General features: G+C 37.6%; 1 protein-coding gene across 1 annotated transcript in view; it reads left to right on the forward strand.

Annotated features, from left to right (window-relative positions):
* KCNB2 (potassium voltage-gated channel subfamily B member 2) overlaps positions 1 to 17,818 on the forward strand; it is a 199,622-nt gene that overhangs the window by 12,254 nt on the left and 169,550 nt on the right. Inside the window, exon 2 of the mRNA XM_068672091.1 lies at positions 3,690 to 4,374. Coding sequence (XP_068528192.1) covers positions 3,796 to 4,374 — 579 coding nt within the window. The 5' untranslated portion in view covers positions 3,690 to 3,795. The remainder of the gene's footprint in view (positions 1 to 3,689; positions 4,375 to 17,818) is intronic.

Consider the following 17,818-nt stretch of genomic DNA (forward strand, 5'->3'; position numbering starts at 1 on the left):
ATCAGCTGTAGACCAGTACCAGTGACACTATAATTTTGCATTGTTTAACAAATGTGTGTGGTAACTACACTGCATAAAAGCTAAAACAATGCTTAGCCTTGCATATCTTTAATGTTTTTAATCAGAAAAGCAAATGAGGGTATGGTTAACATAAGACTAATCAGATCAACTGCTTGATTTCTACTGCTTTACTCTGTATCGTTAATATTAAAGAACATACATTAATAAGAAAAGAGAAGAAATCCCTGAGATTCAATAGTGAATAAACGAGTGAAGCTGTGCAGAAATTGCCTGAAGACTTGACTGATTTCATGGAGAGTGACAGAACTTCTCTATGAATTTCTTAAATTCTTTTGTTTTTTTATGTAAGACATCTTTTAAAGGAGAAACATCATCGTGCATTAAAGTCTGAAAAGATTTTTCTTTAAAAAAATATATATATATTTCGTTTGTGGAGAAATATCCTCTTACAATTGCTTAGTATTTATGTGATATTCTGTATGTTAGAAGATGTATAAATGCATCACAGACCACTAGGAGATGCTACAGTGAAGAGACTTTGCAAAGACTTGAGTCCCCCCATCTACTGGGGTGCAGAAGGGCAGTTGCTGTGTTTCGATTCTGAGTGGGATTGGGTTGTGGTGCTAATTCATGCTGCCCAGCTGGTATTTTGGTACAATGGCAGCAGGCCCCATGGTGCACGGTTCTTGGAGTATAGAAAGCCACCTGTGCTGCATCTCGGAAGTACCCCCCACCTTCTGCATCTTCCCCTTTCATCTAAGGCAATGAAGAGAAGGGTAGTATCTGAGGAAAAATGAGTCTCAGAGTAAGACAATAAAAACAAAACACAACAACATAAAAAAAAACACCACACAAAAGAAAGGAATATATGTTATGTAAACCTACCGATGTCAGGGCTTTGGTTTTGATATGACATTTATCTTTACAAGTGAAGTTATCAGATTATCTTTTTAATGAATGAAGGTAAATGTTAAAGGCTTAAACCCTTATGTAAATAATCAGGTGCACTGGTTGATGTGGAGATAGATTTACAGTGAAGGGCTGGAGGCAGAATGGGAAGAGGCAGAATCTTTTGGCTCTTGTCTGAAGTGGGTTCAGCTTGACATTGAAACAGAGAACAGGGAGGTGTTTGGGGCTATCCCCAGCATGGGGGTAGCAGTGTCTGGTAGTAGGTAATTTGACTTGTTAGGATGACAATTGTATGGTTTGGTGTGTAATTTTTGGTCATGAAATAATACAGTGAGTTGATATTTGGAATGGGAGGATGAAGGAAGCAGTTTGGTTTCACAGGAGATTTTTATATGTGCTAATAATTTCATTCAATTTCAGAATGTATCTGCCAAAACACACAAGACAGTGTGTTATGTATTCGGAAGAAATAGAAATAGAAAATCTAAAAAAAAAAAGAAATAGAAAATCTATGAATGTAAATATAACATCTGATGGGTAATTTTATAGGGAACATTCCTTTTCCCTGATATTTTTGTACATGAAAATCTGTTAATACCTATATCATATGGGGCTGAGCCTTACTATTAGTTTATTTGATGGTGGAGAAAACCATCTTTAAAACATCTTTAAAGTTTAAATATAATAAGGTCTAATGTTTTAAATTTTATACTAGGAACATAGTCAACCTCATCATAAGTATGTCAGATATGACATTGAAATAATTCTTTGATTTTTGCTCTGTACTTTTGGTGGAGGATTATTCTAGATTCTCATTGCTCTAGTGAGGACCCGATCTTTGTGACCTTCTAATTCCCTTTCAGATTTCCATCTTACTTTCATGGTGAGTTTGTATCCATTTGTTCTTGTGCCATCATGGTCCTTTAGTAAAAATAGTCTTCTCTCTCCCTGGTGTTTACCCCTGATATATTTATAGGTAACAATCCCTCTCATCACAACCTTCTTGCTTACTCTGCAAAGAGGATCAAATACTTGTTCACATCAAATGCTTTTTTAAAGCTGCAGTTTATTTCTTTTTAAAAGAAGGAGCAAAGTGTCGAAGTGTTGATTTGCTGAGAAGGGGAGGAGGAGACATCAACTCATGGAAATTACTGAGGACTTTCCTACTTCATAAAAGAAGCCTATCAAAGCATTCTTAATATTATTCTTTTGGGGACATGATACTATTGATAAGTTATTACTTAAGCACTGTGTAAGATAACAAACCACAGTAGACGTGGTGGGTGGGTTTTCTTCCTGTTTCATACAGACATTCCAAGTTTGGTGGTGAGCAGCTTCGCTTGAATTCATTGCAGCATTGTGCACAGTGTATGGGGATGAACTTAAACTTTACAAAAACTGAGATTGCTGATTGCTGTCATGAAGTCATGTCCCTGCAGTGGCTTAAGAGGTGGGACAAAGAGCCGTTCTGATGAGCTGGGAAATGGGATACAGTCATAGAATCATAGAATCACAGAATGTCTTGGTTTGGAAAGGACCTGAAAAACCATCTACTTCCAACCCCCCTGCCATGGGCAGGGACACCTCCCACTAGAGCAGGTTGCTCAAAGCCCCATCCAATCTGGCCTTGAACACCTCCAGTGATGGGGCAACCACAGCTTCTCTGGGTAACCTGTTCCAGTGCTTTTTTCCCCCTTGTCCTATCAGTACACTCCCTGACACAGGGTCCCTCCCCAGCTTTCCTATAGGCTACCTTTAGATACTGGAAGGCCACTGTAAGGTCTCCCCAGAGATTTCTCTTTTCCAGGCTGAACAACACCAACTGCCTCAGCCTGTTTTCATAGGAGAGGTGCTCCAGCCCTCTGATCATCCTGATCATGGTCCTCCTCTGGACTTTCTATAATAAGTGCACGTCCTTCTTGTGGTGGGTGCCCCAGAGCTGAATGCAGCACTCCAGGTGGGGTCTCATGAGAGCAGTGCAAAGGGGGAGAATCACCTCCCTCAGTCTGCTGGCCACACTTCTTGTGATGCAGCCCAGGATACAGCTGAACTTCCTTGCCTATATACCTCTACTACTGTTCAGTGACTTCAAAAGAGTTAGGATTCTCTTGACTAAATTGGTCTAGAAATCAACAGTGTCTGGTAGTAGATAATTTGACTTGTTAGGATGACAGTTGTATGATTTGGTGTGTAATTTTTGGTCATGAAATAATACAGTGAGTTGATATTTGGAATAGGAGGATGAGGGAAGCAGTTTGGTTTCACAGGAGATTTTTATATGTGCTAATAGTTTCATTCAATTTCAGAATGTGTCTGCCAAATTTGACATTTTCAGTAAAGGGAAGGTAGCCCCCCTTTCACTTTTTCCTTATGCATATTCCTACAATCTTTCTATTAGTTTGCCTCACAAATTAATAGTTAAATAACTAGATTTAGGTGACATGGCTGTATCAGAAACTGACAAAACAAGTTCTCCTTACAAACTGTCACATTCGATTTTCATGAATGTAGAAATTCTAGTTTTTTTGTTATTGTTTTGTTTTGTTTTGTTGTTTTTTTTTTCTTTTGCTTAAACATAGTTCTCTTACATATACCAGTTGTTCCAGTGATCCTTATACTACCACAAAAGATTCTCACTTCAGAAAGAGCAAATTACCATCATTATATTTTCATCTGTATATGAAATTGTGGAAGGAGAAGGAGTGAGCATTTGGGGATTATATTCTGCATTGCAATATTCTAATTTTTGTCTTTTTCAGCTTCAGGAATGGGTCAGTCTATCTGAAAAGGACTCTCTCAAAATATTTATAGTCTCCAAGCTCATCCTCCTAAAGACTCTGGCATTACAACTGCACCCTTTTTAAAATGGCTGAGAAGGCTCCACCAGGGATCAACAAAAAGTCTTCAAGGTCTACCCTTTCTCTCCCACCAGAACCAGTGGAGATCATTAGGAGCAAAGCCTGCTCGCGGAGAGTTAAAATAAATGTTGGTGGACTCAACCATGAAGTGCTGTGGAGGACTTTGGACAGACTTCCAAGGACACGATTAGGAAAGCTCAGAGACTGTAATACTCATGAATCTCTGCTCGAAGTATGTGATGACTATAACTTAAATGAAAATGAATACTTTTTTGATCGACACCCAGGGGCTTTCACTTCCATTTTGAATTTCTACAGGACAGGGAAACTACATATGATGGAAGAAATGTGTGCTCTTTCTTTTGGGCAGGAGCTTGATTACTGGGGGATTGATGAGATATATTTAGAATCTTGCTGCCAGGCAAGATACCACCAAAAGAAAGAGCAGATGAATGAAGAGCTGAGGAGAGAGGCAGAGACAATGCGAGAGAGAGAAGGGGAAGAGTTTGATAATACATGCTGCCCAGAGAAGAGGAAGAAACTCTGGGACTTGCTGGAGAAACCCAACTCATCTGTGGCAGCAAAGGTAGGATAAACAGTGTGTTTAATTCACAAGCAGGAGTTAAATGTCCAGACATGCATGAATCAATGTTTTTCACTAAAATATTTAGAGAAAAGAAGAATCTAAACATCTACATATCATGAAATGAATACACCCAAATCTGTTCTAAAATCCACTGAAATCATAAGAAGAAATACTGTTGATTTCAGTTGATTTTAGATATGTGCTACGCTTTACATTTGTCGTATATAAACAGAAACGTGTGACTGTTAATGAACTTCACATTAAACTCTTTGATAAAAATGCGTCTAGAGAACACTACTTACTTTTTTGTTAGAAATGCATTTGGTTACGAGAAACATATTCTATTAAACCCTCAATTATTTGTTACAGTTTTGATACCTGTTCTATTACAGGCATTGCACAGATGTGATATCACTGACTCATGAAGTGTGATAAGCGATAGTGAAAGAATAGTGTCAACAGCCACTGTCTGTCATGGTTTTATATTGGGGAAGGGTTGCAGTATGTTCTCTCTTATACTGTGCTTTGTGGTCAAGAATTAGTGTTCTATATGAAAGTATTAAAGCATGTATATACACATTAAAGCATATATATACACATATATATGTATGTATGCACATCTATGTGTATATACAAATATATGTATATACAAATCTATGTATATGTATACCATATGCATATTATATATAATATAGATATTCAGATAGAGGTAAGGAAGCATTCACGTGAAAGAAACCCTGTTCTGCTGTCTTTAAACAGACAAACTGATGAAAGTCTCAGTGATATCATGGAAAAGTTTCCCTTTGCATGAGTGCACACACTTAGGGTGAGATTTTGATGCTACAATTTAAGAAAAAATTGTCTTTGCTTCTTGAGGAATTTGATTGTTCTTTTTGTGACATGAGGTATTATTTAATATGAGAAAAACTGTCTCCAGTTTGGACCACTCAGAGTGAAAATGTTCAGCATGTAGATGTCCATGTTAAGCTTAACTGTGGATTAATTTTTTTCTGTCATTAATTTGTTGTTGGATGCAACCCCATTGGACTAAGGTAAGTATTAAAATATGATGGTGGAATGTACTAAACCCCACATCCTGTCAAGGACTTTTTCTTGCAATAATAACTTCTTAAAACTGAGATGCAATATATGATTTCTTATTTTAATTTTAGTTCTTCATTGTGGACTGTGTAACTGTTTAAGCAGGGGATGACCTTTTTCAAAATCTTATTTATGGTGCCAAAATATAAGGTTTGTAACTGGACTAAAAGCTGATAGGAGAAAAAAAGGAGGGTATTAGGATATTTTACAAAACAAGATGAATACATTTTCTGCTTTGGAGATTCATATTCTGGGCCATATGTTCCTCTCCAGGAGAAGGAGCAGAGGGGAAACAGATGGGCATAAGGTGTGCCAGAAAGGGTTCAGGGAGGCCATGTTGCACTCTGTGATCCCCTGGTACAAGTTAGCCTCCATCAGCCCCCCTCCCCAGCATTTCTGTGACACAGCTGCTACATGGCTTGCAGGAGTCAGGGACCAGCTTCTCAGTCCCTCACTGTTTAAAACACTCCCAATGTGACCTGTAATAGACCTTATCTTCTCCCACTTGTCTGCAAACATGAAAAATGAGGCAGCAGCAGCTGGATCTGGCTTCCTGGCATGTGGTGGTGAGCAGGAGACAGGGACTAAGATCCTGGAGGAACCACAAGGGCAGGACACATTGTGCCCAAGCTGGGACATGGCCTGCTATGGGCACTGCCTCAGCTACATGTCACACCATGCCTGGCAGGCAGGCTCGGGGGAAATGGAAATGGATTGTGTGCTTGTAGAATCTTCTCTTGATTTCTTTTTAACATAGAGAAGGCTCACAGGGCTTGCGACACTTGTTTACTTAGTGTTTTCCTAAGAGTATTTAAACTTAGGAGTCAGCACAGAAAGATGGAACAGATGAATAGGGCAAAACTAAAACAGTGATTCTACAGTTCTTTGCCTATGACTGATTAGCACTCAAACACTCTTTGGATTGGTAGATAAATGCAGAAACATAGGACAGTTAAGCTACTATATTTCTCTGCAGGTTTTGCAAAGGTGGCTGTTTCTTTCATTTTCCAAGATGTTTAAATGGGTATTGTTTACTTTTTCATTTCCCTTTTCCCTCATCTCCTGGTTTGATTGAATGTTAACATTCTACATTTCCTTGCTACAGGGAGTTTCACGTTGCACTTGTGTACATGTAGCAATGGATAGCTGGTTTGCATTATTTCAATCGCCTTCTGTCTAAGTTAATGCCATTTCATGTGATTCCTGTGATTCTAGCAGCTGGAAGTCACCATATTATATGCATTCAGTTTCTCTTTTTAGCAATACTCAGTCTGTAAATATATATATAAGCCAAAATTATAGTCCGTTACACCCATGGCATCCTAAGGAAGGCTGTAGAAACTTGGCTGAATGACACGGTTGCATAGCATAAAGGAGAACAAAAACTGTCGCAGCACATTCAGACTTCTGGAACATAAGCAAACAAGCAGAGCTGCATGTAAAACAAGATATGCTGGAATCAGTCAGATGTACTCTCAGTCTGAAGCCATCGCAGGCTGTGTGAGGCTCCACGGCAAGATTCTTATCTGAAATGTTTGGATAACATCATTTTCAGATTTCTCATCTTTTGTTTCATTATGTGGCAAATTGCTAATTTTTCCCAAAACAGGGGGCAGAACCATCTTCTTTCCTCTGTAGGAGTAAAGCCAACCAGCCACTGTCCTGGCAATCCCGTGTCAGGCTGTAAGCCCAGGACCACAGCCCCAGGCAGGAGGAAACTGGGCATGTCACTGAGGTGCCAACCTTTTTCCCAGGGATGAGGGGTTTATCTCCACCACTCATGGCAGCTGAGCTGAACAGCTGTGAGATCTGCTTGGCAATGAGCATCTCATCTGGAGATGATTCCTTGGAAGGGAAGTAGAGAAAAGTTAGGAACCAAAGTAGAAAATACTACCATGAAGCCTTAAATTCAAACACTCCATCCTTTTCTAACTTCTGAAGAAGCAAATGAAAACATGGCAACGTACATAGCTATCCTACAGATACTGTTCAAGTAGTTATTCATGTACTGTGTAGCACCTAAGCAGTTGAAAGGAACAGATTGCTTTTTAATCTCTTTCACGTAAAAGATTAGGAAAGTGAGGTAAACACTCAGGTGTGGTTTTGATATGTGGGTGTGGCTTGCGGCTTCTTGATTCTGCTAAGATCCCTTCTAGGTCTGATCCAAAGCTTATTGAATCAAGGGGGAGTCCCGCTTTGGATTACGTATCACAGCACAAATCCTGCTTCTCTTGAGGTCAGTGAAGGCTTGCATTGACTTCACTTAGAGCAAGGTGAGAGACAGCAAGGTCAGAGCGCATGAACAGCTGGTATTGTACAGTATCTGTGACAATAAATAGGAAAGGATGATAAATATGCATGGCAAAGAATTAAAAGTATGGTTAGATAGTAAGAAAGTAGTATTATAGATCAAATTATGTTGTGCAACACAGATACTCTTTACTATGTGGGTTTTTTATTTTGGCAAACGTAGGAATGTACCTCATCTTAGTCACCGGTTTCTCCTAGGTATGTTAATTCTTGCTTAGCTCTCACTCCTGCAAAGTTCTCCATGATTTCAGTTAAGGTTTTGACTAAGGAATGAAGGATTTGGTTCTATTTGCCTGCATTCTTGTTCAAAAACTTTTCAAGTAAGGTTAAGAGAAAGAATTTCCTGAGGTTTGGCTATTTCATGCATGCAGAGTAATATGAATGACAAGCAGTCCTAGGGATTAGGAAAAGCAGGAATTTTTTGTAATCTACATCCCAGGGAATTTCTAACCCTGGCCTCAAACCAGAGAGTTTTGTGACATTCTGTCATTCTTTAATTCCAGAGTAGCACCTGAGTTTTTAGACCAGCCATTTGATTATATTTTATGTGTAACCAGTATTTTGTGAAAACTGTTTGAAGAAGTTATTTTACCAATTTATAGTGAAGAAAAACTGAAACAAAAATGTACTGTGAGTCATTATGGCACATAAATTTGAAGTGGAATCAACCTTCTCCAGAGTAGGGTCACAGTACATCAATTTTTCTCCAGAAATATCCTGTTCACCTTAGAGATTTTGTTTGGGAAATAAAATATACCATAATTTGGCTGTTTAGTTACAGTTTCTACACCTAAAACAGCTTTCTTAGAGAAGCAGTAACTCTGAACAAGCTATCAGTAGTCTGAAAGTCCTCAAGAGACACCAGAATGAGTATTGATTTCCGTGGACGTGAATAGACTTCAGGTGGATTGCATAGGGATATTAAGGATGAACCTAGCTGAGTTGAAGCCTTTTTAATGACATATATGTTGTACTGTTCTGTACAGAACACTTAAAATCAGAGGAGCTTTACTTTGGAACAACTGTGAATCAAGTAAATCCCTATATTTATTTATTTATTTATTTATTTTTCAGAGTATTAGTGCATGAGCTCTTCATGCCATTCTTGTTTATAGAATTTAAGAGCCTGATTCTTTTCTCACACTTGTTTTACATCAATGAGACTCACTTGAACTAAATCCTAAACAAATATGGAATGTTTCGAGTGCAGATGAGCTACTATAAACATAATTAATGAGTTCAGAAATTAGTGGAATATCTAAGAGAAATACAGAGCCTATTTCTGCTTAGAGATATCTGAAACTGCCTCAATCATCTTTCACTATCAAGATTACAAGATTATTTTAAATAACTTGCAGTAATGTTATCAATAAATGTCAATATAATTTTCCTTTTTTGGTATTTCAGTATCTTGTATCACGGGTTGGCCCTTTGAATGTAACTGGAGAGTAATTGCTTGGGATTGACTCTACACAACTTGTACAAGTAATTCTTTCTCACATGAATATTTTCTTAAAACTCAGTGTGAATATTAACTGATCAAATATAAAATATAATATAAATAAGCCAAGTCATTAAAAAAATTACTAGTCAGTCACATTCTATCCTTGATTTTCTCATAACCCCTGTTGATGTACATACACAGAAGGGTAAACTATTGGCCTTTGTGTCTCTGCAGCATGTGGTTTACCTTCTTTAAGGTTATGTGAAACCTGATGGGATTGAAAGTTAATTCTGTTTGTCTCACTGCATGGCTCATTTTTCCTTATTTTATTTCGTTGATTTTTTTCTTTACATTACTGGCTGTAATAAGTATTCTTCCTTTGTGAAAAGCACAATAATTTATCAGCTAACTAGCAGATTGTGGATTGCAGAAAGTATAATTATCCAAAGCCTGATTGGAAATCGTGAGGAGTTTGTGTCTTGCATTTAGTAACTAACCCTCTATGAAAATAAAATAACAATGAAAAAAATACTATTAAAAATAAAAGAAAGCATGATGGGGAGATTCAGGCCACTAACATTTATTTAGCTACTGAGTGCATTATGGCTCAGCTTGTCACACTGACTTGGTGAGAAAAGGCACTCCTATTATATGTTTGTGACTTTATTCTTATTTTCCATGGGTGTGTTTTACCTATATTGCACACTGACTCTTATTCCTATTCAGACTTTCTAGAGCAGCTTAAGAGTGATCATGGGATAAACGTGAATTAGCAGAGTTATTGTGTGTGACTTCAAAACAGAGCTGAGTGTCATATAAAACATTTCTGCATTCCTTTGCAACTCCTCATAAATTAAAACCTAGATTGTCATGCAGAGTTCATTCAGGAGCAAACCATAATTGATGGTATGCTTCTGGTTCTTTTGGGTTGACAAACACATCATAAATGCTTAGAGAACCTCAGGAAAAAATTCATGCATTGCAAAGAGTTACCACAGATAAGAAAGGATTCTGTCAACAGCTGAATGTTTACACTAAGTATTTAAGATAAACTGTTCAAGTGAAAGAAATACATTTTCTTCTGTTTGCATCCTTTGTCACATTACACGAACAAGACACTTTTCCTGCATATGTCCTTTTTTTTTTTTTTTGCTTTAGGTTTAAATGTTTTTTATCATCCTGATTTTGTTACATTTCTCCCAACAAAACTTATATTTTATGTGCTTTCTAATCTAATTTTAGACCGAGTTTGAAGATGACAGAGAATTAAGTTTGTCTTTTTTTTTAAAGCACGAGGAACGACTTTTGTATTACTTTAATTCCCACAAGTATTTGTATTTAGTATACTTCAGGGCATGATAGCTTTTATTTTTTAAGATGAGTGGTATTTTCTAGCTGATATGTAGTTTGAACTTCTATTTGACCTCTGGTTTCAATTTATTTTACAGAGAACCTGTTATGAGCCTTTATCTGAATGTACTACCAGGAATGTTATAGTTTGCTTTGTCACTCCCAATACTTTAAAGACAAACAGTTGCTGAAACTAAGGTGCAGTAAAGCACAGAGAATGGTCATTGGTAATAAACATGTATCTCCATCTCACCATCATTTCTGGCCTGGATACTTCTTACCTCTCTTTGCTTTTAAGGTGAAGTAATTTTTTTGTGCCAAACAATAAAGTCAGTCAATGTGACTGTGAGGCAAAGATTACATTTGATCGTAGTCATTCATATTTAATAACTAAAGTGTTTTAATATCTTGAAAGATAACTGAATATATTGTTTTTTCAATAGATATCATATCAAGGAACACAGTAGACTGGCAGCAGATAATTGATTTTGTTTTAAGAGCTTGTGTATGCTCACTGCTGAATTGGTCATTAAAAGATTATTTACCTTCTTTACCTCTTCTGTGCAGTATCGTGTAACACATGATTCAGCATTTTTGGTCAACCTAAATGTCATGGGAATGGAGCTCCTGTCTGATCCATCTTGCTGCAGAGGTGTTTAATGCCTCAGTTATATCAAGGTTCCCTCCGGCTGCATGATCTTATCTCTGTTGTGCTGAAAGGTCTTGCTGCAAAGTAGAACTTATTAAAAACTGCTATTAGAGTAAAATAAGTAAAATGTCTTTTGAACTGACCTGTTTATTATTGACACTTAATTCTCAGTAAATCAGCTGCTTAAATTATGGAAGCAGTGCCAGGGGCAAAGATGCAGTGAGTCATATTCAGACAGTCTACCACTGGCTTCAAACACTGGCACCAGGGAGTATCCCTGTTAATTGCATGAACAGAAGAGCACCTTTCCTACCTGCATCTATGAGAAAGCACTTCAGTGACTCTGGTTTAATGGTTACATCAATGAAAATTAAAGAAGGTTCATGATAAGTCTTGTTAAAGGGAGAAAAAGTCAAGAATAGTTATATTAAAACTTTGGAAAATCTATTCTCTGTATTAAGATCTAGTAATGTTTTACAAAATGACGTTTTAAAGTAATGACTAGAATGTGTCTGGATTTGTGTCACCATTCACAGAATTGCACACTGGCCCTTGCACAGAACCATGTGCCAGGATTTCAAATATACAAGGTTTCCGTGAATTATTGGGAGGTACAATCCTCATGAGAACAGCCTATTCTACAAAGTATACCCTTTCCTGTAATGGGTAGAAAGCATTATTCCAATTTACCCCAGCCCTATGTGTGCTTCTTAAATTAATAGAGCAATTCTACAATAATTGTTTATTTTAACCACTCATCATATCCTATTTCTGATAGTTGTTACCCTTCATTGAGTCTAGTCCAGCATCAATATCTTTTAGAAGATGTATTGCAATATTTCTGGTTAGGATGGTCATATTTTGCGCATTATGCCATGCCCCTCTCTAAAGTCAGAAGCATCTCATGAGCTGACTTTTCAGCTGTGACATGCCACTTAAGCTGTGTCATGTGTGAGTGGACAAACCAGACTGTTGTGTCTTTCACTTCACTGAGAGGCAGATCATATGTCCTAAAAATGTTGTATTTCCGTTCCGTGTTTTCATAAGCCTCTGGCAGTGCATTGTCTTCTGTCACGTAAGATATTTGGAAACAGACAACAGGGTGATACATACTCATAAATTAAATGACACAAAGGTGATGTTATTTGGAGGATTATCCAGACCAAATCTCTTGGAAGCAAAGGGATGCACCTACTGACTGGATGAACAGGCTCTGTCTTCCTTTTGTAAACCTGAGAGCATAACCAATATATAAGCTATCCTGCAAACTGCCCTCTTTGTGTGAATCTCTGATTTGTTCCATGAGATAGAAGAGCAAAAAACAGTTCCCAGGTGACCAGAAAGCCAGAGATTACTGCATGTTACTTATTTCTGAAAAGAAAAAAACACACATGGTGTTTATCATGACATATGGCAGAATCAGAAGTCTTCTGTTTGGTGAAGATACTTGAGTCTTTGACGCTTAGTGCTGAACCCCAAGTCCTTTGAGGGAATATTGAAAAAAAGCATGTATCACTGGCACAGCTGTTTCAAAGTGACTTTGAGATCAAAAAAGTGTCCCAGTAGAGTCTTTTTAGGAAGACATCACAGTCTGCTCTTTATATGCATGGATAACTCTCCCTTTGGGGAGGCATACAATAAGGGCAGGTTTTCAGGAAGAATACAAACGTATATTTCTATATAAGTTTATTTGATTTGCACCAGTTGTAGCCCAGACAACAGCCCTACATTTGAAGTTGTTCTGTTAAGTGTACAGTGCCTTCTCCACATGAATGTTATGGCAGTATGAGTGCATGAATACTCATTCATACTCATACTCCATTTACCGAGACAGGTCTTCTACTGTTTTTGAGCAGCAGTGGAAGAGAAAGTTGTCTTTGAAAAACACATTTAGACACTGAAATGTTACTCTACATATTAACATACTAGTCCTTATTTCCAAAAAGTGTGTTGGGTGTTGCTGGAGCTTTTAGTCATGCAATTCTTATGTGTAACTCTACAAAGACATTTATGTTTTGTTACCTCTCAATATTGTACAGTGAGAAAATGTGTGAGATGGTGGAGGCAAACAGGTTTTGTACCTACAAACTGTCTGAATCATACTTGCTGAATTTTCAAGTCATCTTGTAGCTACTTGCTCTAAAAAGTTATACAAGATTTCTTTTAAAACATACAGAAAGGCAGTAGCCAGAACATGAGATGCAAACCTGAAGCCTGAGGAAATTTGACAAGGTGAACTCTTGAAGTTGGACAAGTCTTGCCTGATCTTTGAGGCTCAGATTCATTCCTCACTGAGAATATTTTATGTCTGGTGCTTGTGGGAAATGGTATTGTATTTCACTAAGCTCCTGCCTAAAAACTGGCGCTTCACTGGACTAATAAAAAAACCCTTCTAGGATTATCTCAGCTTTTCTGTTCTAGCCTCTAAAAGGCAAGTTAAATAAAAGCCCAACAGGACTGAAGTTCTTCACAAAACAGCTTTTGAAGGAAGATTTTTTTTTCTTCAAGGAGTAATGATCTTCACTGCAGAACACCAGAGCACACATGTTACCGAGGGATCAGTGTTTTCACTCATCTTTCATTGGGTCCCTCCTGATGCAACCTTAAGGGATAGACACTGCTATAAATAGCTCAGGTATGGCACACACCAGAGCTGTCCCAAGGGCAGCCAAATTACAGTGACAGTTTCAGGTGTCACCGGCCACATTCAAAATGCCCCATAGGAAGTGTTAGATGCTGACATACTTTGTGACAGTCAGCCCAGCTTGTCTTGAATTATGGTACTGCTAGAAGTATTTTCAGTGAACTCCTGAGATGGTCCGACTTTATGTACTTCTTCAGTCAGTCACGCTTCTGTGACAGACTGCAATGGCATCAAGTTTTGTTCTCCAGCTCACATTCATGTAGCTTATTTCCCGAGCACTGTAATCTCCTTTGAATTGCTTACTGAAGGGTCCTCCAGTGAGATGTCTGTTCTGCTTTACTGAAGCATGTGTTTGGCTTTTGGGGAAGTTTTTCTGGAGAGCAGTGGATATTGCTAAATTAAAGTGCTTAAGGTAGTTCTTTTGCAGACTACAAGAGGTCATCTCAAAAGTGCTACAGATTTGTTCTGAGAACTGTGAACTCATTTCCATTGCTATTATTTTAACAAAACCTTTATATTGTCATATGCTATCTTTTAATTATTTTTCTTTTTTTGTATAAATTCTCCTGTGAATTTAATGTCATTTGAAAACACTGTTTCAGAAGTACTTTGGTCTATGTATGTATGCCAATACATTTTGTCACATTAAAGCTCATGAAAACTTGGCCACTGCATCTGAACTCTGTCAGAACACTGGCATTGACTTCAGAGACCTTTAAATCATTCCTACCAACATTTAGCTGACAAAATGAAGAGTGCCAAGGTTATGGCCAGTCCTGTATGACTGGTCTGCAGCCTTTCTTAGAATTCAAGCAGGATGAACAAATGATTTAGACATAATTTAATACTGAGGCTATTTAGTAGTTTGAGATGTAGGTAAGCAGAAATATATTCTGTACTTAGGAGCCCTTTGGGCCACCATGGTCTCTCTACTGACAACATATAAGGTAACTTCAATAATGGCAAGTATTTGCAATATTATGGCTAGAATTATAACTTCTATAACTATCCACTTCTGGATCTCCAACTAAAAGGCTTTTTATTTTTTTAATTTTATTTTGTGTGTGTGTGTGTGTTATGATTCAAGATTTTCTGTGTCATTTTACTGCCCGTTTTATAACTGCAGTTCTTTTCAATGTAGTTTGCTATGTCTGATTGAGCTGAGGTCAGGAGAGTGACACCAAGTCCAAGAGAAAGATGGTTCTTCTGAAGATAAACTGTGAGGTTGAAGGTCTTGTGGATGAACTCAACAAGTACCTTGGGCATTGGGAAGAATGCAAATGTTTTTTCAGATAGGATTAGAAATCTAGATTGGTGATATTTCATTTTAACTAATACATGAAGGCTTAAAGACAGAAGAAAAGTATGATGTGTGTTTTTATGCCAGAGCAAAGTTCTGTATGAAACACATTATTTGAGAAAAATACCAGTTGTTTTTGACAAGAAATAGAATGAGAAATTCCTACATCTCTACTGTTTATTCTTTCAAAGGTCAATAAATGGTATGGGAAACAAATCTGAACAGAGTTGGCCAATCATTTTAGAAGGTATGCAAGCTAAATCCTATGAGCTGAATGCTAAGTAGTAGATTTTCTTTGGGTCTTTCAAATGTTTTTCTTTCTTTTTTTTTTTTTTTTTTTTTAAGTTGATTTAAAAGAAAAAAGTGGATTTCTCAAAATAGTAAAACAGAGGAAAAAAAAAATGGGAACTTGTAGAGGGCATAGAGGGGCAAAGATACTTTGCATGGAACATGACTTCTTTAGCTAAAAAATATACAGTAGCAAATTTCAGCCAGACCAAAGTCTGCTCTGATGTGGTCTTGGTCAAGTCACTTACATTTGTTACGGTTCAGATGGCCATTTTAAAGTGGGAAAATTCAGCTTCATACCACAGACATACAGATAGGATTAATTTCATAACTGCTAGTTGCATGTCATTTCTTATGGTAAATATTATATTTTATCAGTGTTTTAGCCAGTGTTTAACCCTCAGGTCAATCCTTACACATGCTTCAGTTTATTGTAATCAGAATTTTAGGCAGTTATATTCTGCTGCCCAATGATGAAGTTGGTGTGCATGGATTTCATTTTAAGCTACATATAGGAAATTAACCCAACATTATGTAGTTGCTACAATGATAGTTGGGGGGTGAATAATTCCTCTTAGTTTTTCAGAACCTTTTTCAGTCTTTTGATTCAGGAAGAAACAATGTGGTTTTTTACATACATGCATGGGTACTTTCAGATACATTAAGTATGTTAAAAGTTTAAGTAGTGTAGCTGATTGGAGATGAGAAGTCTTGGATGGAGGAGGATTTTCTGTGTGATGACTGTGCTATACAGAAAATAGATGAGGAGTAGATGTACTCTTTAGGAAGCTTTCTCAGTATTTGCTAACACCAGCAGGGACAGAATAGTGTGACAACTTTTACTACAATATTATGTCACTGATGTTAGTAACATCTGTGTGGAGGATAAGCTCTCTGAAATGTTTCTCTGTTATTTCTGAAAGCAAATGAGCCTCCTTTGAAGAGAGTTGGCATGTCTGACTCACAGGTCTGCTTTCCTCTTGAGCTGATTTCTGTCAGTATTTAAAAATAAAAAATTAATTTATGGGGTATGAAATTGAAAACGTAAGCCTAATGTTGGAAGTATCCATTATTGCACTGAATTCTTACTAACACGTCTGATATTTACTTTCCAAAAATTCCTCATTCACATTAATTTAACTTCAGCATTTGTAACTCCAGCATCATCTCTTTCCTTCCTGTTTTGATTTAGAAACAAAAAACTAGCCTTACCTAAGGCTGGCTTCCAGAAAAGGAGGCTGTGTTTGACAGAGGAGTGGTTGGCAGAACACAGTTGCTCAGAGTGTTTTTTCTGCCTTTCTTTCATGGAGGTGTCATCCCTCTGGGCTGCTCCAGAGAGGGACCATGCAGCTGCCCTGGGCACTGTGCGGGCACAGATGCTTTCTGCCTGTGAAGTCAAGCTGAAAGCACACATGCAAGCTGCAGGAGAGCCCACCTCCCTCACTGCAAGCAGGAGGCAGAACTGTAATTCTCTTTCATTCCTTCTCCCTTCTCTTTTTAAAGGGGAAGATGGGAAGAAAACCTACAAAATCTCTGAATCTTTGCTCATATTCCAGTTATCCAAAGAGGGACATAGTCTGTTGAGAGATGGACTGAGCTGAAGAGCGTTCTTTTTGGGAGGAGAAACCCTTCAAAGACACACAGTAATGGGGGAATCCCTGTGCAGGTCAGTGCACACACACCACCATACAGGAAGCACTGCTGAGGCACTGCTGATGAAAGCAGCAGTTGTCTCCTTCACTGTCCTGTCACAGGCAGATAACACGGTCACATGGTCACAGAAATGACATTGAGCCTGCACAGAGGTACCTGAATAAAACTCAAAAGAAAAATAATGTTTTTTATCTGATTTTTCCCTTTGTATCCCCTATTTCTGTATAAGTAAGATTTTTTTCCCTATGCTAATTAGAAAGGAGTCAAGCAAAATGCTACAGTGTTGTATTTCTGTTTTATTAAGGTCTAAGTAGGAGACTCTCAAAATATTTTTACCATTTTTGCTAAAATATACATTTTTAATATTACTTTAACTGCTGTTTCAAAACTTATCTAAGGTGAAACCTCCCCTCCAGAGAGATGTTCACCTAAGTCTGCTGAAGTGCTTATACTGGCTCTGGTAGGAACTGCTGTAACAGGATACAGTACTTAAAAAAAAATAAATACATTTTTAAGTGGATGAAGAAGCCTGATAAATTTATACAATGATGTTAAATACTTCATTGTTTGGTGAGTTGTCACAGATAAGGTAGATTTCCTAGGCTTAGGGGTGCTATTTTGAAACACAGTTGTTGTTATAGGAGATTTACAGTACTCTGAAAAAATGGAGTGAGATAATAGATCAAAAAGAAGTAAAGCACAGAG

Source organism: Anas acuta, chromosome 2, assembly GCF_963932015.1.
Source record: "Anas acuta chromosome 2, bAnaAcu1.1, whole genome shotgun sequence".
In the NCBI taxonomy this organism is placed as follows: domain Eukaryota; kingdom Metazoa; phylum Chordata; class Aves; order Anseriformes; family Anatidae; genus Anas; species Anas acuta.